The sequence below is a fragment of the Syngnathus typhle genome, linkage group LG18 (assembly GCF_033458585.1).
Source record: "Syngnathus typhle isolate RoL2023-S1 ecotype Sweden linkage group LG18, RoL_Styp_1.0, whole genome shotgun sequence".
NCBI lineage: Eukaryota > Metazoa > Chordata > Actinopteri > Syngnathiformes > Syngnathidae > Syngnathus > Syngnathus typhle.
Window position 1 is genome coordinate 4,195,373 of NC_083755.1, and position 20,114 is coordinate 4,215,486.

Here is a 20,114-nt window from a genome sequence, read left to right on the forward strand (position 1 = left end):
AATGGAAATCTGCAATAATCCATAGGTGGTTATTCACTGAGTAAGCAATGTTAACCAGAACAATAAAAACGTTTTTGGGTATACTTTTACAAAATGATTTTAAATAACAACACAGCAAAGCAATTATGACTAATGGTCACCTTCAGCAAGCTTGTTTTAAATCTCCATTGTGAAAAACATACCAAACTGCCACTAAACTGCAGCCACAGACTTTTCATTTTGACTAGGAAAAAAAAAAAAGCTCCCTCCAGAGACAAAGGCATATTGCAGGATATGGCGATTCCCCAATTGGGAGGCCCTTGGTGTGGGGCCCACAGTCTTCCTGTCCGTAGGGGTGGGACGTAAGGGGGGGGATAATCAGCAGAGTTTACCACCGGTCAGCTTTGTTCATTTAACTCTTCAATAAACCCCACACTAAGGAGAATATCACACTTCCAAGGTTTTATTTAGTTCATGCAGATCTCAAAACACAAAGAGGAAAATCAAACCTCCACACACAAACATTAGCGTCTCTCTTCTTATAAAGTGTCCAGTGATGCACACAGAAACACAATGGTTCCGATGAGGGAGAAGTCCTAGGACCCATTTACACATCAAAGATGACACACTGGCATGGACGGACGGATTCACAAGGCTTACGGGACAGCAGCAATGTACGAGGTATGTCAGTAAAGTTCCAAGACTGGTGCCCCAAAAAAAAAAAAAAAAATCTTGATAGCTACCTATGGCGATGATGTTCTCAGCCAGGAACAGCTTGCGTGAAATTTTGTGACATCAGTCCTGGAACTTTTCTGCCACACTCCTTGTCTGACAGTCTACAAAGATGTTAAGTTGTGGGAGGAGAGGATGTCAACCTAAAAAATAAAATAAAAGATGGATCCTTCATGACACGTGATGCTTCTTTCCATGTTTACATTCAACCCACAAGAACACCAACGGAATTATTAACATCACACACATCAGCAATGTATAAAACATAAAGACTCCATAAAAAGCCACAAAAATAAACAATCCTTCCATAGATCATTTCCCCATATATTTTCCTTGAGCGCAAAAATAAAATACTCATCTGAAAGGGGGAGGGGGGTGATTACAAATAAATAATTTCTACACTTCCTGAATCTTTAATTACATCCAAGTGCTTGCTTGTCACACAGCTGATTTACAAAAAGTACAAGTTCAAATGCCACGCCACAGTCGAAAGCGCACTCTTGCTCTGAGCTCACGGAACACGTTCACGCCCGTCAAGAGCGTAAAAGGTCTGGTTTGTTGCGCCCGAGCTCATTTCTGACGAACAAATAGTGGCGCTGGAAAGGTCAGCTCCTTTTCTGAAAACATCAGCGGAGAGGAAATGCACACAAATATTGCGCAAGCAGCACAAAAGACTGATATCGAGCTGTATTTTGAACTTGTTCTCCTGAAAAACACATTTGGTCATTTCAACTAAAAGAAAAAGGAGAATAAAATACAACTGCCGTCCAACTTTTTTTTCAGCATTACGGTGACCGCACAAAACTTAACCTCAGCAAATACTAAGCCGAACACACACAAAAAAGGCAGATTGGACCCCAAATAAAACACATTTTGTACAGCTACATCAACTTTTTCTTTTCTTTTTTTAATGTCAACAGGTTCCCTATCCCTGTGCAGCATTGTGGGGCGCATCCATAGCAGACAGGAACTTTGAGCTCATTGGCCCTTCCCTTCCTCGCCCCCCGATACAATCCCACCGCATAATAAATTCCTCTGGTACATACGAAGCTTGAAATATACACACGGGATCATTTGTCATTTACACATTTACAACAGAACTCATGCCGGCTTACTGAAGGGGCACTAGCGGAAACGCAAAATTCTCAGGGTTTAAGAACCAAAGCTAAAAAAAAAGCATGCGTGGAGGTTTTATGTCCACATGCTAGCATGAAGATACGCATACAGGGACTGAAATCCCTTTTTTTCTTTTAACCTATGAAAATAGACTGTTTTGTTAGGTTTTTCCCTTTTAGACAGACAGATTCTCTTTGAATAAGGATACATCACTGCCGCTGATCGAAATAGTGTTAGTGGACGTGTTTTGGTCCGGGCCATCCTGTCAGGTAAGCGGCCGACAAGTCTACATGGCAAACAAAGCGTCCTCCGGTCTGTCAGACTTCTTGCGGCTGGGGCTTCCCTGCGCTGCGCCGGGGTCGCTACTCGGGGGGGACGGCAGGGTGGGGACCATCTCTGCAGCTTTGGCTCGCTCCTCGAGGAACTTGTCAAACTCTGAAAGCAAACAAGTCGATGAAAATCCCACACGTGCAAAATAGGTGTCCCTGGGCTAAATGCGAGTTCACGTTTTTGTACTAACCTTCACTTGTCACACCCTCCTCACCTTCATCTCCTTTCTGTAGATGGGAGACGGGCTTTTTACTTGTGATACTGACCAAACGGGAAAAATAATCCCATTCACAGTAGAGGCACTCTCAGAAGCAGCATGCAACCATTCACTATTTATGAACACTCATTTGTTAGTTCATACAAGGACCCCCCCCCCCCTTGCCATTCAATTACCACTCACTTAAAAAAAAAAATGACACCAATATGAATTATATAGCCAAAAACTTACAGATGGTTATAATAAAGACATGACAGGATTGCATATTTGGGTAAAATGAGCATGAGCAGAAAGCGTGCACAAGCAGATGCTGGCAATTCTGTTCTATAATGTTAGTATATGGCCCTCGAAATGAATATTAAAAAAAAAAAAAAAAAAGCATAAGACTAAAAAGTAATTTGTGCATTGAAAATGGGGTAGTCACAGCTTCATTGATGCTCATTTTTACAATATGCTGCCACTGGTTCCCAACAAGTGTTAGAAATACATTCTAAGATGTTAAAATTGAATGATCAGAGGGAAAAAAATGTATGTACCATGACAAAAGGATGAAGCGGAATGAACAAAGTAAAGAGGAGGCATAAATAATACAAAACAAAATCATGATGGGCTCACCACATCAGTACTGAGCCACTCCTCTATGTCATCCATGACAGAGGACTGACCTCCGACACACTAGAGGGCGACATCAAAAGGGGGTGGCCATGGGGAGGGGGGTAGCAAAGCCACAGAAGAAAACAAAACCCAGGCCCAAAACACAAAAATAATTATGACTAATTTGGAATGAAATAATACAACTTAAAATAAGTGATGAAAAAAGTTGATGAAGGCGTTCCACAGAGACTCCGTTTCAACCACTTTTGGCAAATTTTGTTTTACCCCTTGAGAGTTTTGCTTTATTTCTCTGAGCCCAGCCCTGCTTGTTTAGTGATGCGTTCATTTAAAAACAATCATTTACCACTGCTATTCTAATGATTCGTGTAGAAATGAGTGAATTAACAAGGTGCTACCTTGATTTGCAATTTGGCTTCGTGGGATCTGGCAACATTTGCTCCAGGGTGCATACTTCTACGTCTCTTTCAAACATATACGAACTGAAAGAGTGGAGACTCACCGTTGCTGCAGGTGGTTGTTGGACATCCAGAGTAGGAGGAGCAGCAGCAGCAGCAGCAGCAGCTGCCTGGCTGTCCTTTGCCGGAGTCCTAAGAAAGGAAGAAATACATATTTTTTTTCTTTTCATGTGTCATTTAAACCATTTTCGCAGTATGGGCCGGTTTGACACAAATTATTTTTTTGACAGATTGCCGATTTGCCTTACATCTTATTAGGTTCAGGGAGAGATCCGGTCCTGGTTTGGGCGAACACGTCAAAGTCATCCTGGGGAGGTGGAGGCTTGCCGCTGGATAAAGAGCTCAGAGTGCTGCTCACAGTGTCTGCGGCAACATCTGTAAGCAAGACACCTCACAACTTACCACATGCTCAACTTGAGGGGGTTACTGCGGTAGACGTACCCATTCCAGCGAGGCGAGACGCCAGGGAGGCCGGAGAGGATGCTCCCCCGGCGCTGGGGGTGACGCTCGGGGGCAAGCTTGTCGTGGCCGCATTGGGCATGTTGCTGACCACTGCTGGCGAGGCGGGGCCCAGATCGATCAGGTTATCCTCTGTCGCTTCGCTCAAGACCTGACGGGAAAGGGAGAATATTACATATTGTGAGTCAACGCAAGACTAAATCACACTTGAGCTTATCTTTTTTTTTTTTCCCGGAATTTTGTGTATGCTGCACAAGACAATGTGTGGAAATGAAATCGAGCTGATGCAGTTCCAGGACAGTATAAAAATTCAAAAGACTACTTAACGGGCTACTGAGCTAAGGGAGGGCGACCGACACTGGCTTCATACTTGCCTGTCTCAGCTAGCCACAGAAACAGAGAACAGAAAAGAAACGTGAAAAAAGATAGTGAATAAAGTGACATGACCAAAGGGCGACAGTGACCAAAAAAAAAAGTGAAATGTATACAGTGCCTTATTCTAAGGAAACCCAACAAAGAGAAAAATAAGCTGACTCACCCCATTGTTGACAGTCTGAACCGTAGACCTTCCGGATCTGAACCTCTCGTATCTGCAGCGGCACCCAAGGCACGTTAACAAATACGTGTCACAGTCCCGTGTGTAGCCCGTGACAACCGTCTGCGTCTTCTCACCTTTCGTAGCGCAAGAAGATGTTATTGAGGTCATCGTTTACGTGCAGCAGCTCCTCGGTCACTGCCTCGTTGGAGACGCAAGAGATGAGCTCCACTACCCTCTGCTGCATGGCTCTGCAGGTCCTGTTCAGCTCCTAAAACACACACCGTGTGAATATATGCGAATGGGATGAGTGGAGAAGCATTACGACGCACACAAACACGAGGGCTTCCTTGCCTGTAGCAACTCGTAGTCGGAAGCATCCTCCTGTCCCGGGACCATCTCAGTCAACATCTCAGACATGACTTTAGTGTTTCCGCGAACGACATCCAATTCACTGCGCAGTCTGCAAATCTGACGAGGAAAAAAAAAAAGACAATGTAAAAAATATGTAGATGGCTCACTCCTCAACACAAAGCACAGTCATTTGACATTTCCAGTAGTTTGTACGTCTGTCTTATTGCACCTGTTCAGACGTTGGGTTGATGGCTCCGGACGGTTGAACGTTTGGAACTTGAGGGGTGGTGTAGGCTGCCGGAACAACATGCGGTGCAGGCTGAGGGGGGCTGCTGTACTGCAGAGTCGATTCTCCCTCTGGTGCCGATGCAGTCTGGGTACAAAACAAATCATGACACGAGAGGAGCATCGAGCCGCGCTTGCCACCGTGTGATGTCCTCCTACCCGCTGAGGTGTATGTATGGGCGAGAGGGTCTCCAGCTCCGACAGGGGGAACTCGATGCCTTTTCTCTTGAGCTCCTCGTAGATTTGGACAACGCCTGTGAGATCCGGACTGCTCCTGAACGCATCGGCCCATGCCTGCGATTGCAGTCACGAGACGAGGAATAGCGGGATTAAACAAAACCACTGGATTGATTCCCAATTTGCATTAGTATATGTACATCTGTTAACATGGTAACAATTCTTGCATGATGCTAGTGGAAGAAAACTGGTTAGCCTAATGGCTCGACAAACACTGCTATGTTCCACGCTGTAGTCGGAAATAAGAGCATTGCAAGGTTACCTAAGCCGAGCCCGGTAACATGAGCCGCACTGGGTGAAGCCCGAGAGATACTCGCTTTTATCTGACTGCTGCACAGCCTCATAAACGTGTCATAAAACCCCTCTTCCAATACCTCCTTTAAAAAAACATTTGTCGAGTGCCGCCAATGAAAAGCAAGTTAGTTGTGATCTTACCTGAATGAGCGCCAATACTTTGTCCTGAACGATGGTGGGAGGGTTGTTTTTAGGAGAGATGATTTTAACAAGCACACCGTCCACAAAGTCCCTGGCAGTGACCAGCGCATGAAACCTGTGGCCGCAGTTCTTTACGCAAGTCTCCAGCACCTGATGGAAGCAGGGGTGTCAAAACGATTGTCAAATGAACACCTCTCGTCATTGTAACTGTAAAATGAGGAAAAGTTTTCATATGAACTATCCCGAACAAACAGGACGCCAAACTTTGAGGTACAATGCAATTTCCTCCACCTCAGCTTTGCACTCACCGTTAAAGCCAGCATCACCTCCCTGTAGTTTCTATTGCCATTCAGTCTCTTCTTCATTGCTCTTATTGCATCTTTTGGCCTGCACACAACCACACACTAAAAATGAACACCGAATATAAAAAATATGCCTGGAGTATTTTCAAACAGGGAAAACAACCGAAACATTGAGCGATCCATTTAACAAGTCAATGATTTCCTCAAAGCTGGAGTGAACAGACTGTAATAATTAACTCATGGACTGTGATTAAATACGATAAGAATATCATACAATGAATACAAAGGAAGAAAAGCAAATTCAAGCAGACTCTTTATAAAGTGGCATGCACAAGCTTAACCCATCGGACACAAATTACAATCCACTAATCAAACACGCTCTGGACTTCACACAAGAGCTTAACTACAGCTGTGGAGCTCAGTATAAATCGTATTTGCAAAAGAGGAGATGATTTTCAAATGCAAAATACAATTGAAGCAGCAGAGAAGAGATCAATGTGTTGACTTTCTCTGTGCAACTCACCCGTCTTCTGTTTCATTGATAATGTCACAAATTTCCATGTTAAGCGTCCAGTCTTCATTTGGTAGGGATCCGTCAGTAGCTCTTTCTAGAATATAAATACATAGAGGGAGGGAAAGACGTTAAGTCACCTTTTATCAACGATTGCACTTAGGTGATGACTAATGCTTAGCTAACACCCGGCTAACTTAGCTCTAGCTCTGACTCGCCAATGCTCCAAAGAACGAGCAAATGTCTTCGCAGATAACATACGGCATATTATGGGATTATGTATTACAAACAGTTTGGTGTTGTCACCAATAATACAAGCAACATGGGATAACATGCTAGCTAGGCGGCTAACGGATATGGTTTAAAGCGCCCTGACGTTAGCTTGGTGCTAGCTTGTACGTAAACAACTTAAGCACAGATTCGATGCATATTCGAAACCTAAGCGCATATTTGAACACAATACAGTTAACGTGATGTCTTTTTACATACCAATGCAATGCCCCACTGGGGTACTGTACGGATTTCCCATTAGGAACTCCATCTTTGCTCGTCAACAAACAAGTCAGGTCAGGGAATAGTGTTGTTGCTACATCGGGAAACTTCCTCTATGCCCCGCCCCTAGAGGTATCTCATTGGCCGAGAAATTCTGCCCTTTATTACGATTGGCAGGTCGTGATTTCACTCACTGAGGTTAGACAATTATAAACAAAGGCTCCAAAGGTTAAGACCATAAAACGCAAATTGTTTTATGGTTGTGTTTCTTTTTCTGGTTTTGTAGCTTTCTTGCTATTTGTTTATTTAATTGTCTGGTTTACAACTTTAAATAACCATTACGATTTGACTGTATTGATGTGCATTTTATATGCATATTGTGGTAGCTCCTGCAAATCTATTGGTCAGAAATATTTAGTGCATTCTCCACACATTTAGCATGTTTCAATGTAGTAGACAGCAGGCTGGAAACTCAAAGGTTAGCTGGGATGGGCTCCTCTAACACACACACACACACATTTGGTGTCTGTCAGACAAAGAATGTATTTTGAAGGGTGGACATGAGCACAATGGGTGAGAGACTGAGCAGCCGTCAATACAGAATAAAGTTAACAGGATATATACTATTTGAGTCATACATTGTGTTGAGTCAGTTGATCTGGAAGCTTGCATTTCGTTCTTCTAGCTTCCTCTCAATCCTGCAAAAGTTTGCGTTTGACAGTCGAACTCTCAGACGAGAGGTGAACAAACAGAGCGCCGGCAGCAGTGCGAGCCCTTAGCTCATAAATGTCATAGTCGTGAGCCCACTCCACGTTTCCCCAGAACTGAATCTGCGAGGGAGGAAGACCAACACCTTATTAGTTGAGTCAACAGAACAATCTTGTCATTGTCGCTGAGCAAAAATGCAAACACAATTGTCACCTGGTATTCCTCCTCCAGCCTAGAGAGCAGCACAGCCTGCTCCACACTCAAATGTCTGTCAATAATCCCAAGTGATAACACGACAGACTTCAGCTGGGTGATGACGTACTCAAGTCCTACACGGATATAATCACATTATTATGTACCTCTACTCTAGTCAAATAACAACTTGAAAGTTGAGTCAAGCTGCTGGACCTTATATTAGTGATTTGACAAAAAGCAGCTTTTGTTATTAAGTAAACAATTGCACATGCATTACCTGTGAGAGACCAGAAGTTGTATGATTTGAGATGTTGGCAGAATGTCTCTTTGGTAGCCTGAGGGATCTCTGGGCCCATAATATTGGACGAGGACCCGATAGTTACGTTATATCTGAAATGCACATCATACTAATGAACATCTGGAAAGGCCTTTACAAGTCAAGCACTGTAACCTTATTCATCTCGATCAATCACAAATTACATCTGCAATGACAAACTCAAAAATTCCATTCCGACTGGTGCACCTAAAGTTGTGGCCGATGAGTTCATGCACTTCAACCATGATTACCTGTTCTCAATCCATTGCAATACAGGGTCCCACTCATTCTTCTGTAGATCAACCAAACCGTAGGGCTCGTCAACTCTGTAACTACACCAGATAAATATAGATTTGACAGAATTCCTCTTTTATGTCTTTCCATAACTTTTTATTACCACTAGCAGCATGGCGATAGCTAGTTTCAATCTAAGGTAGAAATGTATAAAGGTTGACGTGATAAGTGTAAGTAACATACCAAACAGTGTCTGTCTCCAGAAACTTCAATGCCGCACTGATCATTTGGTCCTTGTCGCGTTGTGTGGGATTGTCCAAAGCAGTGTTGCAAAGTGTTGTCTGCAAAAATAATACCAGGAAAAATCGATTTATATATATCTATCATATCTGAATGACACGCTCTTGAATGTCAGGTGACAAACTTTACCATGTGCATGGTGTAAAACTTGAGCGTATCCCTTTGAGCATCCCATTCAGTTGCCACGGCGATGGCGAGGGCTTCATTTGGCACGGTGAACAGCTTCCCTCCAGGAGTTTTCAGCTTCCTTCGGTCTAGGTTTATCTCAAATAAACCTCCTAAAGGAGACGATTGGGCAACATACATTATTATTTTACTGTAACATTTGTGATATATAAAACAAAGGAAGTTCACACACCTTCACCTTGAGATATACTGACGTCCTGATAAAATCGTTTTCTCTCTGTAGGCAAATAATGTTTTGTTGAGTGTTCACAGTACAGATCAAAAACATTATAAGGTAATTATCTTACCTGTCGCGGCCGATGAGGAGTATTTTAACGAGCATTCGAAGTTTTGAGGCTTCGTGCGTGTTTTACACTGCGACAGTGCTTTTCCGAACTGATGGTGGAGTCTTGCGAGGCTTTTAAACATTGCAGCGATGATGTGAAATCTTAAGCTAGGTTAGCTAAGGAGCATAGACAACGGGTTGTTGTTGTTGTTATTAGTAAACGAGACGCCACGTTTTTACTTGCATATTTGGGAGCATTTACATTTTTTACAATGCAATGGTTACCCGTGTAATAAGTCGACTGACAGATTTTTTTTTTTATCTCAGTTGCAGCCTCAGAGTTCTCAAGCACGCGTGTGACCTTCTACGTAGTCTGACAGCACTGGCGTAGTGAATTTTTAAGAGTAGGGAATTGTAGTTTTCCACATTACTATTTGCACTCTTATACAACACGAAAAAACTACATTGTAAACCGGCGAAGCTGTCATCCAAACGAACCAATGAGAATGTAGGATGTAAGCACGTCGATTAGGGTTAACCAATGAGTGGTGCGGATGCTTTTGCCTTCGTCGCTGCGACGAAGTCCACTACTTTCCTGGGAGCTCGGTCCCTGGCAAAGTACAGCTTTCAGGTTCCAAGGGGATTTTATAGGCTGGAGGACAGCTTCAGTCCCTGCAACGCTTCTTCGCGGACGCCGGGATCACGAAGACAGCGATTGACTAGTGTCAGCGGGAACCATGCCTGTCCCCGCTGGATTCATCAGCGACTCCCAGTGCGCGGCCTTCGCATCCTCGGCTTCGCTTATTCCACCGCCCCCGATCAACACCCGGCAGCCCGGTGTTGTCACCTCGCTGTTGTATAGCGGCTCCAAATTTAGGGGACACCAAAAGAGTAAAGGGAACTCGTACGACGTGGAAGTTGTTTTACAGGTGGGCAATCGGTGTGGTATTTTTCACTTGAAAGGTGAACTGCGAGGGGCAATGGTGATCGAGCTGTCAAACGGGGGCGTGATGATTGACAGTTAAAGAATCAATGAGCATGGGCCTAGCTCGCCAAGCTAGCAATCGCATAGCAATTAAAACATTACGACACATTTTATTCATAACCCTGATTTTGCATTTGCGGATATAAATGTATTTAAGTCCTCCTTTGTACAACTGCATGATTTTTGTGCGTTATATTCGGAATGGCGGCACATTCCTTTGGCAATTCTGCTTTGAGGTGATGTCAACATGATCACGTTTGTTTTGTTTTCCCTCAAGCACGTCACGATGGAGGACTCCTACTTATGTGGTTACCTGAAAATAAAAGGACTAACGGAGGTGAGCCGGGTTATTATCACTATCGGAATTGACATGTGAAATAAATGACATTCATCAACAATCTGCTCCATTTACTCCAGAAGCAATTTCATCGAAAATTTTCCACACACGATCCCCCTGGAAATTTTAAAACAAAAACCTAATTGTCTGTTGCGGCAGGAATACCCGACTCTAACCACGTTCTTCGCTGGAGAGATTATCAGCAGAAAACGACCATTTCTCACCCGGAAGTGGGATGCAGATGAGGATGTGGATCGTAAACATTGGGTAATCATTTACAACTAGATGTTTTAATTTCAGTTTTCTTTTAAAATGACCAGCATTTCATTTTTGTCATCAGGGCAAGTTTCAGGCTTTCTACCAGTATGCAAAGACGTTCAACTCGGATGATTTTGACTACGAGGATCTTAAAAATTCCGACTATATTTTTATGAGGTGGAAGGTAAGGTATCAGTTCATTGCCTAAGTTTGATACTGTACTGGTAATAATGTCGGGCATATCGGCTTTTCATTAGGAGCAGTTCCTGGTTCCGGATCACACAATCAAAGACATTAGTGGCGCTTCCTTTGCTGGATTTTACTACATTTGCTTCCAGAAATCCACAGCAACGATCGAGGGCTACTACTACCACCGAAGCTCTGAATGGTAATCATCGCCATTTTTTTTTCTTTGCTGCCGTAGCGGCTCACATTTCAAAACGTACGCTGTCTCACCTCATTCAGGTACCAGTCTCTAAACCTCACCCACGTCCCCGAGCACAGTGCCGCCATCTATGAGTTCCGGTGACCCCGGCTGGCATCGTGGATCCTGTTGGGATGGACTTGAGGCGAAGCAGAGGTCTGCAGATGCTACTGAGACTAGGAAAAGAAAAAAAAAAAAAAAAAGACAAAAGCCAACGTGGGTTAACAGTTGGGCGGATAGAGTGCGGACCAGTGGATGCGAAAGGACTTCTGAATGTATGTGTATGAAATGAGGTTTCTTAAAAAAAAAAAAAAAAAAAAAAGGAAATGCCGTTGTGTTCCCTGGCTGAAGCGGGTAAAGTCCGATCCAGCCTCAGAGCCCGGATGTGGTTCTTACCCGTCACCACGTTTAAATGTCTGGTTTTTGTTGTGTAAAATTTGGCACACTTTCTCAAGACACTTTATAAGCAAAGTCGGGACCGCAGCTTTCCAGACATTTGACAGGGGTTGGAACAGGATTCCTTCCAAGGGGAGGGGGGGTCTGCTTGGAGAAGCAACTGGGGCTCTTCAGGTTTTAGAGATGGAGCTTTAATCAGCCCAAAGGTTTTGACATGGCAGTATGTACATTCATTTGGTTGAAGCCGCTTCTTCGTTTGCCTGCCAAGAGAATATTTTTTCGTGATTCTATCACAAAAGATGGGACACTTTGCGGCACTTTTATGACCCTGAGCGGGTGACACGCTAAACATTTCCCATCCTTGATGTTTTGTCAGATATGCTTTTTAATCACAAGTGATTGCCGTGGATGTTGTTTATTGTACCATTTGCACAAAGATGAATAAGGATATGTTATTAATGCTAATGCTCACATGGCCCTGGTTCACAAGCTCAAAGCTGTACGGAGGAGGCTTGCTCATTAATTTTCGTGTGTTGGAGTGTTGAGAGACAAATCACATTATAACAGAGTATTTTTTTACCCGGCTCTGCCACTATGTGTTAAACTTTTTGAGTGTTTCGCTTAAATTATAAATCCCATCCTCTTCCTTCCATCGACGTCCCTTTTGACTATGCAACGTGTTCAACATAGCACTCTCCAAACACCAAGCCTCCATTGTCAAGAGATTTGATTCTATCCTATCCTTAAAGTATATGAAATCAACAAAAAAAAAATCTTAGTTAAAAGTAACTATTTTTGTTAAGATTCTCTACAAAGTCCCTAATCATGTGACTGTGCCATGTTTTTAAAGTTTATCAGAGTTGTATTATAACAGATCATTCTTCCGATTGAGCCTGAGTTGGATTGACTGATTGTAAAGAAAGAGAAATATCAAAACGACCTGCTGGCAGTGTGCTTCTGTATTTTCTTTTTTACGCATTTGCTTCCCCCTAGTGGTTGGTAATGGTACATGCTAACCCATAAGTAGCCAAGTTTGTAGGTCACCTAGATTAATGAAATAAAAGTAGGTTCTTTGGAAAGTAACCCATCACTTATTTTTTATTGATAGGCATGTTGCAATAGAGAATATGTAGCCCGGGTATTTTGATTCAAAAATTAATTATTTAAGTTTTTTATCAATAACTAACTAAGAATGCCATCCATTTTATTTCTTGATAATATTTAATCCTGGTCCGTGCACGTACTACTTTCCAGCATGAGAACAAATAGGTTTGATGATGCATGTCCATGATAGGGGAATGCCTTGTAAAACTAGTTTGAGCTATGAACATCCACGTCAGTGCACTTATAATCCTAATTGTGCAACAGACAGTGTACACAGGGTACGATACACCATCTAATTGTTGTTGGGCAACCTATTGCGTCGTCTACATAATACGAGTTCAACAGGTCAGCTTATGTAATGCTTTTTTTTTTATGAAACATTTTCTAAAAAAAAAAAAAGACTGAGGGGCGTCTTTTTTCAAGGCATGGAATTGATAACGAGCGGTGTCATCTTTTCTCCTCCGAGCAGGCCCCATCGGTTCATGCATCAATAAGCCTTGACGCATGATTGGACGAGACACAAAATATCCAACCAGAAGAAAAGGTTGTGACAAATTCAATACATTGCGAATCAAATGCCCTGGATGAATGACAAGCATGTTCCTCTTATGTAAAGGCATCTACTCAGGCGTTTAAGTCAAAGAGGCTTAATTGTTTTGTTTGTATTTTTGAGTCACTGTTACGCGCTTATGTAAAATTCATATGTCGGCTGGTGCGATACTGTTTAATGCACTCAACTGAGTTGACAATGAATCGGTAAACTCCAATCATCTGATACCAAACAGACGTTCTTGCAGTGGAATGAAAATTCCATCCATTCATTCATTCTCACGGGTGTGCTGGAGATTTTTCCATCTGACTTTGACTGAGAGTCAGGGTAGACCCGTATTAGATAAACACACTCATTCAGAAATAATTTAGTGTTTATTTTGCACAACTAGTTTCCACTCACTAAAAGATTTACTTTAAAACCAACAATGCAGTTAGAGTGGATTCAATTGCGAACATGCCAAATCAACTAATTCTTTTTATACATTTGAATAATAATAACAATCGGGACTTCCCCATATGCTGCAGATTAGATTTTTTTTTTTTTTTTTTTGATGCCAAGATTAGGTTTTACCGACAGAGGCAAGACTTAGTGATAAATTCTATATGACTCATTATCATTTTATATTCCTTTCTCGTGACCCTGCCTCTTTTATTGGCATGGAATTTCCAATCAGGACCATTTCATGTAAAAAGAGTAATTAAAAATGGCAATTTAGCATAATATATAGCTATATAAAATAATAGCTTTAATGAAATGGGTTTTGCTGTTCAGTGAATTCATTTCATTTGATAAAAGAATTACATTAGTATCAACTCAGATTTCCTTCCTTATGACAAGAAGTAGAATAAAGACTTCCTTCTCCGTCAGCTTCCTTGTTTGGTTTCTGTGGTGTGTCATCACCAAATGGCAGTGTAAAAAAAAAAAGAGATTAGGACTTTGGCATTCACTTCTGCAACATCTTCCTATTTTTAACGCATTCAAAGATCAACAGCTTCCATATTTATTAGTTATTAATAATGTAGCAGGATATTTGCAGTCGTACACGTGCGGGTTTGTTGGGATTTGACATATTACGGTGCACATGTTGAGCAGATGGATTTCAATGAAATAAATGCTGTGCACCTGCACAGCCCGTGCGAGGCGGGGGGGGGGGGGGGGATGAGGTGTCTGACAAAGGGATGATTGTGAAAGCAGGGAAAAAAATCAAGCAAATATTGTGTCAGGGGGGGGATTCCCTAGTGGGAAATTTACGCCATAAAAACTTATCTTAATGTCTTTTTATTTCCCAAAAAATATTTAAAATATTAAATAAAATAATGATTGATATTGGATACATAATAAAAATATTTCACTTTCCTTAGCACTAGTGGCATCCTCACAGCGTCCCATCAATTTCTTTCTCATCAAATTTCATACACTTCCTCATTCGCTGCAATTAGTAAAATTGTAGTCAGAATAATTGTCATGATCCTGCAACAACACAGCGGAACCCTGACCAAGATATTTTACAAATTACATCGACATGCATATTTTAATAATCTGCATCACTTTTAGCCAATATTATATATAATATTTAAATCCTCTTTATAGACCCAGGTGATTTAGTGTGTTATGCTGTCTTTACTTGTGCTTCAAAAAAAAAAAACGTGCCCATGCTTAATTTGGGAAAACTCACGTGGCTCCTCAACTCAGGTGTTGACATCTTCACTGACCTTTTCACTGATGCTGTTTGAATAATGGATGCTATGTGTGTGTGTGTTGTTTATATTCGTGTCAAACAGAAGAAATCCTGGCATTGCTTCAGACAGGAACTACACACTCACATCATACAAGGGCTTGAGATAAGCCACTCAAGAGTTTTTCACAGAGCGTCTTTGAAGAGACACCTGTGACTCTCACACACACACACAATCGTATACAGGCAAAGTTCTCTTGAGTTGCTGATAAGGAATATTGCTGCCACATGACAAGTCTGGGATAACTGCACGTGCCGCTAGGGAATCCAGGAATCCTTCACTTAATTGCAGAAATAAAAACAAAAAGCCTCAGTCTAAATACACACACACACACGGCTTCATACCTCCCTGGAGCATTTCTTTAGCAATGTACAGCAATGTAGACACAAGAACTTTATGATGGGTACAAAAAAAAAATCATTACTCAACCCTTTGTTACATGACTACGTCAAATTTGGAATTTACATTCCACAATGCAAGCTTGCGTGCTCATCATAAAACACCATTCCTTTGCGCGTCATATTTCTTTCTAGCACAGGAGTGTCTCTTGTCACGCAAATCTCAAATGAAAAGAGACAACTTGTCATGTTGAATCGTCTGAAATGACAGAGTCTGCTGCATGTTGAAATTTGCAGAGATTTAACATGTTGATTACTAATCAGCACACCGCACGCATCAGGCTTTATCTAATATTTCAACTTCTCAATATGTCTCGGTGCAGATGCACACCAGCAATCACAAACACAAAGTTCAAGTCATGTGACTTGGCTTAAACTGCAAAGTAAGCTTTATCACCTCAACTCCATTTAAGTTTCTTGAGTCACAATTCAACTATAAAGTGTGTCGGAAAAGATCCAGGATTGCTCTCAGCTAGGAACTGTCAGATGCACTACTGTCGCCTCTTCTCGCACCCTGAGCCAAACGCAAACCACAAAACCAACTGACATGGCAGATAACTTTGTGACATACTTTTCCCTTCATCTTGCCATAAACAACAAAAGCTTGTGATTTTTCTTTCTTTCTGAATTAAAGGCAGAAGAATTGCTATTGATATTACACAGCAAATCATTTCTTTATGATTCTCTCCATCCATAATCACACGCTCTATCCATCTATCACATAAATATTCTCAAACAACATCTAATTTGTTGTAAGCACATACTGTACATGTTACGTCATTCTCGTGTACGTGCAGTCTGCGTGCCAAGTCAGATTCGCAAGGCATTGTTTTTGCCAGGAGTTTGTGACTCCGCCCACTAGGCACATGGTTACTATTTAAACAAGGCAGCCAGGCAGCCAACCAGCACTGCAACACTCCCCAAGCATCACTGTTGGCAGCTTTTATCCCCGCCAAAGTGACCAGTCAAGATGCCGGGAGAAAAGCGTTTTGTGTTCTCCGTTCGTATTATAGGAGCCATGCGCAGGGAGACACCAAAACTCAAGGTGAGTGTGAAGCTCCAAAAGTGAACCTCATTTGGATTGATAAATGTATTTTTTTTTTTGGGGGTGGTGCTTTTACAGATGTTTGTGCTATCAGTGCTGTGGTCGGATGAGAATGAAGTGATTATCTACAGGTCTCATGATGATTTCAAGAACTTTCATGTAAGTTGAAATCATCATTGGGAAAGAACAGCTGTTAAATTTCTCAAGTTTTTAAAAAAATATATTCTTCAAACAGAGGCAGCTGAAGAAGAAGTTTCCTTACTTCAACCCTTCGCAGAATAACAACAGAATGATCCCCAAATTTAGTGGTTAGTGCATTTAAATTTGAATGACTATTGATGAAAATCCAAAGATCATAGATGGCAGGAATTAAAAATCAAGCCATGTCTTCTCCTCAGGGGACTCTCAGAAGAACGGCCTCCAGCAGAGAGGATCGAAGCGAGCTATTCAACGCATAAAGAACTTGCAGAGTTACTGCAACAAGCTGGTGACGTGCGAACAAACGGTGACCCGTTGTTCGGAGTTCGTCCAATTTTTCACGCCGCTCGACCGCGACTTGGATGGAGACTTCACCAAGAACAGGTAAATTACTCCTCAATCAATGGTCACGTGAAGGCAAACTAACCCGCTGACCTCTGCTATTCAGCGTCATGATGCTGCTGTCAGATGACAACTCAGATGGAGGAGGGGGAGGAGGAATTGACGAAAGTGCCTCGGTCACTCGACCGTTTGTCACCGAGACGTATCGTTGCGTTGCTGCCTACGAGACCAAAGACATCAAAAACCAGCCCTTCAAAGTAGCCACGGATGAAACCCTCCAAGTCCTGATCAAGGACCCTGCCGGTCAGTCAACGACTATAAATCTAGCTCCATTTTTTAAAAATCAACCTTTAAGTACTAAAAAAAAACATTTATATATATAAAAAGTCTGCACACCCCTGAATTCCAGGTTATAAAATATAAATAAGTGTCCATACCACACTGACAGCTACACACATACTGTACATTTCTACATACCACCAACATGTGAAGATATTTTAATTACCGCTACACGCTGTTCTTCTATTACAACCTCGCCCTTTCCCACGTATGCACGTATCATATTTTCGAATGAATTAGAGGCACGTCGGAAAATTTAGGTGCGTACTTTTTTCCGAATTTGCACTGTAGTTTTAATCCATTCCATAAAGTTGAACTAGTTTTTGCTAGTTCCGCCTAAATAAGCATTGTTGGAAAAGGAGGGATTTAATCCTACCTGTTTAATTGTCTGTCAACTTTTTCATCAGGTTGGTGGTTGGTGGAGAATGAAGACAAGAACATTGCCTGGTTTCCGGCTCCTTACCTGGAAAAGGAGGAAGATGATGAGAGAGGACTGCAGAGGGAAGGTAGGACATTTGTGTTACTTCTAAGAGTATCATTGGATATTTTAGACTAGGTGCGCCATCCACTCTTAAATATAACCTCGATTTGAAAAACCAACAAAGAGGTTTGTTAGGAATGAGTCATAATCAACAAGTGCAACCTGTACGGAGAAACAAAGCAATTCTTAAAATGGCTTGTTTTGGAATGGCCTATTGCGTCAACGTTTTCCGCAGTTTGACCAAAATCAACAGACAATTTATTCATGACAAATTTGCTAAACTGGTCGTCTCTGTGTTGTCACATAAAGGTGCTTTCTACTGTGCCGTGAGAAATGTCGTCACCAAGAAAGCTGATGAGCTGTCTGTGCCCATTGGTTCTGTTGTGGAGGTGCTTAAGATGTCTGATGATGGCTGGTGGCTTGCCAGGTAACCTAGTTAAGAATAATAACCTTGAACTTACACGATTAGAGTTGATGCTGCTGTTTTATTTTACGGACAAATGTGGAGAATTTAAATGGAAGCAATGGAAGCTCTCTCAGTACGAGTTCTTGATCTGTCGGAAGACATATAGGTATTAATTAATTACGGAAGGACATTTTTTTTCTGTATCCAACTTAAATTAATGGGAGAGGTGCTCCCATTATGTCAGAAACCAGTCTGTGCTTTGCATTAAAAAAAGGGCACGGTGACTTGCAGTGAAAATTGATGACATTTAAATTAGTTCGGCATTGTTCCAAGACTATACCTGCCACACCGGCCTGCCCGGCTTGGCTGTGGCTGGTCTGCCAAATTAGTATATGGTTATGGAAAAAAAGGGGTTAAAATTCCAGATTTCTTTTTTTACTCTCTTAAACGGTTTGTAAAGGTTAACAAAAGTTCTGGAACTTTTCTGTTTGATTTTAGATTCAATGGCAAGGTGGGCCACGTCCCCTCCATGTACCTGCAGCCCTACAGCAACCCTCGTTCGGGTCTTTTCACTTTACAGAAGAAGATGAGTAAATCCACCCACAACCTGACCATCAGCGGGGTTCCTCTGGATGCTTCTTCTTCAGCCCGCATTGTCAGGGAACCCCACGCAGGGCAAAGGTCTGCAATCCAGCCCAGTTCTCGGTCTAGCGGCCCTGGCTATCTGTCCAGAGCCAGATCGATGGAACTGTTAGAGACCCAAAACCTGTCAGCTGTGCCCTCCCCGGTGGAGGTCAATAACGCCCGCTTAGAAAACCGCACTCGCAGCATTAGCACAAGCACAGAGTCCAGCATTTCTTCCGTCTATACCTCGTCTTCACGTTCCAGAGCGGACGTGTCGAGCGTCAGCCCGAACGAGTGCGGTGACCGGGGACGTCGCAACTCCAGCACCAGTTATATGAGTTATGGAAGTTCTTGGAGTTCTGGGAGCTTCAGTTCCAGAGACAGCGACACAAGCCCGATTACCCCGACAGTGCCACCCAGACCCAATAAAGAGGAGATTCTGAACCGGTGCTCCACCATGACCCGCAAAGCCGCCCTGGAGGCCAAATCTCGGCTCCAGACGTGGGCCGAGCCAACCATTGAAAGTTACTTGTAGGGACACCTCCCAAGTGACACACAAAGGAGTTCTTCATGATTTACTCACACTAGCTCTCATTCACTCTTTCTTATAAGCAAGTAAGCCACACGTACGTATTTTGCTCCAAAGTCATCGATCCAGTGATTCCAGAATTACTTGACTGGAGAAGAGAAGGAATACAAGTGTCATGTAGCTTCAATGAAGCACGAGAACGAACCAGGAGAAACAACACATTGTTGGTAAAAAAAATAATAATAATAATTGAGATGTTAAAGTGGATCGTTGGATCTCAATATTTTGGCTTAACTGAACACTTTCCTGATTTCTTCAAATAATGAAGCTGCTTCGAGAGACGCTGTTAGCAATTGTATATTTTACTAGCATGAAGAATAATAACTATTGTAAGTTGTATTATATGTGATATAAAGATTATTTGATAAACTCCCCACAGTTTACTGTCTGTCTTCTGTGATATATATCTGGAATGAATTTATAAATAAATAAAATAAATTACTTCTGCTGTCATTTTAGGAAGGTGACTATATTGAATATTTATAACGTAGAGGATCATTGTAAATTTTAATATACGCCGATGTTTGTCACAGACATTTATTTAGCCACGTTTTTCTATCCACTGCACTCAGACTGAACCGCAAAAACAAGCAACTCTTCCGTGACCATACACACACACACACGCACACACGCACACACAA

General features: G+C 42.1%; 4 protein-coding genes across 5 annotated transcripts; 2 read left to right on the plus strand and 2 right to left on the minus strand.

Moving 5' to 3' along the window:
* Positions 1-426: 426 nt before the first annotated feature.
* Positions 427-7,198, minus strand: tom1l2 (target of myb1 like 2 membrane trafficking protein). 2 transcript variants are annotated; one of them, XM_061304568.1, is made up of 15 exons: positions 7,052-7,198; positions 6,575-6,659; positions 6,058-6,136; positions 5,750-5,899; positions 5,237-5,371; positions 5,022-5,165; positions 4,793-4,909; positions 4,576-4,709; positions 4,442-4,493; positions 3,886-4,054; positions 3,693-3,819; positions 3,489-3,576; positions 2,990-3,049; positions 2,348-2,384; positions 427-2,262 (listed from the first exon to the last, which is right to left on the minus strand). In XM_061304568.1, exons 1-15 carry the CDS (start codon positions 7,101-7,103, stop codon positions 2,114-2,116), a joined length of 1,578 nt encoding a protein of 525 aa, XP_061160552.1. In that variant the 5' UTR covers positions 7,104-7,198; the 3' UTR covers positions 427-2,113. The 2 variants fall into 2 exon arrangements, with proteins under 2 accessions (XP_061160552.1, XP_061160554.1); XM_061304570.1 differs by lacking the exon at positions 2,990-3,049.
* A 211-nt stretch (positions 7,199-7,409) lies between these two features.
* On the minus strand, positions 7,410-9,822 carry atpaf2 (ATP synthase mitochondrial F1 complex assembly factor 2). The gene is made up of 8 exons (XM_061304572.1): positions 9,281-9,822; positions 9,166-9,210; positions 8,937-9,085; positions 8,751-8,848; positions 8,525-8,605; positions 8,235-8,347; positions 7,976-8,091; positions 7,410-7,884 (listed from the first exon to the last, which is right to left on the minus strand). Exons 1-8 carry the CDS (start codon positions 9,399-9,401, stop codon positions 7,747-7,749), a joined length of 861 nt encoding a protein of 286 aa, XP_061160556.1. The 5' UTR covers positions 9,402-9,822; the 3' UTR covers positions 7,410-7,746.
* Positions 9,823-9,995: 173 nt separating this feature from the next.
* Positions 9,996-12,597, plus strand: LOC133171319 (glucose-induced degradation protein 4 homolog). The gene is made up of 6 exons (XM_061304574.1): positions 9,996-10,187; positions 10,521-10,580; positions 10,740-10,847; positions 10,921-11,022; positions 11,096-11,226; positions 11,304-12,597. The coding sequence occupies exons 1-6, from the start codon at positions 9,996-9,998 to the stop codon at positions 11,365-11,367; spliced, it is 657 nt and encodes a 218-aa protein (XP_061160558.1). The 3' UTR covers positions 11,368-12,597.
* A 3,745-nt stretch (positions 12,598-16,342) lies between these two features.
* LOC133171316 (NADPH oxidase organizer 1-like) lies at positions 16,343-19,847 on the plus strand. Its single transcript, XM_061304571.1, has 8 exons — positions 16,343-16,494; positions 16,573-16,653; positions 16,730-16,802; positions 16,893-17,076; positions 17,141-17,337; positions 17,781-17,879; positions 18,164-18,281; positions 18,759-19,847. The coding sequence occupies exons 1-8, from the start codon at positions 16,420-16,422 to the stop codon at positions 19,417-19,419; spliced, it is 1,488 nt and encodes a 495-aa protein (XP_061160555.1). The 5' UTR covers positions 16,343-16,419; the 3' UTR covers positions 19,420-19,847.
* Positions 19,848-20,114: the final 267 nt, after the last annotated feature.

Bases quoted from the DNA above. Each gene is read 5' to 3' on its own strand.
- LOC133171316 (XM_061304571.1), top strand. From the start codon at position 16,420: ATGCCGGGAGAAAAGCGTTTTGTGTTCTCCGTTCGTATTATAGGAGCC. The intron at 16,495-16,572 runs GTGAGTGTGAAG...GTGCTTTTACAG, and splicing joins GGGAGACACCAAAACTCAAG to ATGTTTGTGCTATCAGTGCT. The intron at 16,803-16,892 runs GTTAGTGCATTT...TCTTCTCCTCAG, and splicing joins AATGATCCCCAAATTTAGTG to GGGACTCTCAGAAGAACGGC.
- LOC133171319 (XM_061304574.1), top strand. From the start codon at position 9,996: ATGCCTGTCCCCGCTGGATTCATCAGCGACTCCCAGTGCGCGGCCTTC. The intron at 10,188-10,520 runs GTGGGCAATCGG...TTTTCCCTCAAG, and splicing joins ACGTGGAAGTTGTTTTACAG to CACGTCACGATGGAGGACTC. The intron at 10,848-10,920 runs GTAATCATTTAC...TTTTGTCATCAG, and splicing joins ATGTGGATCGTAAACATTGG to GGCAAGTTTCAGGCTTTCTA.
- atpaf2 (XM_061304572.1), bottom strand. From the start codon at position 9,401: ATGTTTAAAAGCCTCGCAAGACTCCACCATCAGTTCGGAAAAGCACTG. The intron at 8,606-8,750 runs GTATGTTACTTA...TATCTGGTGTAG, and splicing joins CTGGAGACAGACACTGTTTG to TTACAGAGTTGACGAGCCCT. The intron at 8,348-8,524 runs GTAATCATGGTT...TGTGCATTTCAG, and splicing joins TTGCAATGGATTGAGAACAG to ATATAACGTAACTATCGGGT.
- tom1l2 (XM_061304568.1), bottom strand. From the start codon at position 7,103: ATGGAGTTCCTAATGGGAAATCCGTACAGTACCCCAGTGGGGCATTGC. The intron at 4,055-4,441 runs GTGAGTCAGCTT...CTTTCCCGTCAG, and splicing joins TTCAGACTGTCAACAATGGG to GTCTTGAGCGAAGCGACAGA. The intron at 2,263-2,347 runs GTTAGTACAAAA...GTTTGCTTTCAG, and splicing joins GGAGGGTGTGACAAGTGAAG to AGTTTGACAAGTTCCTCGAG.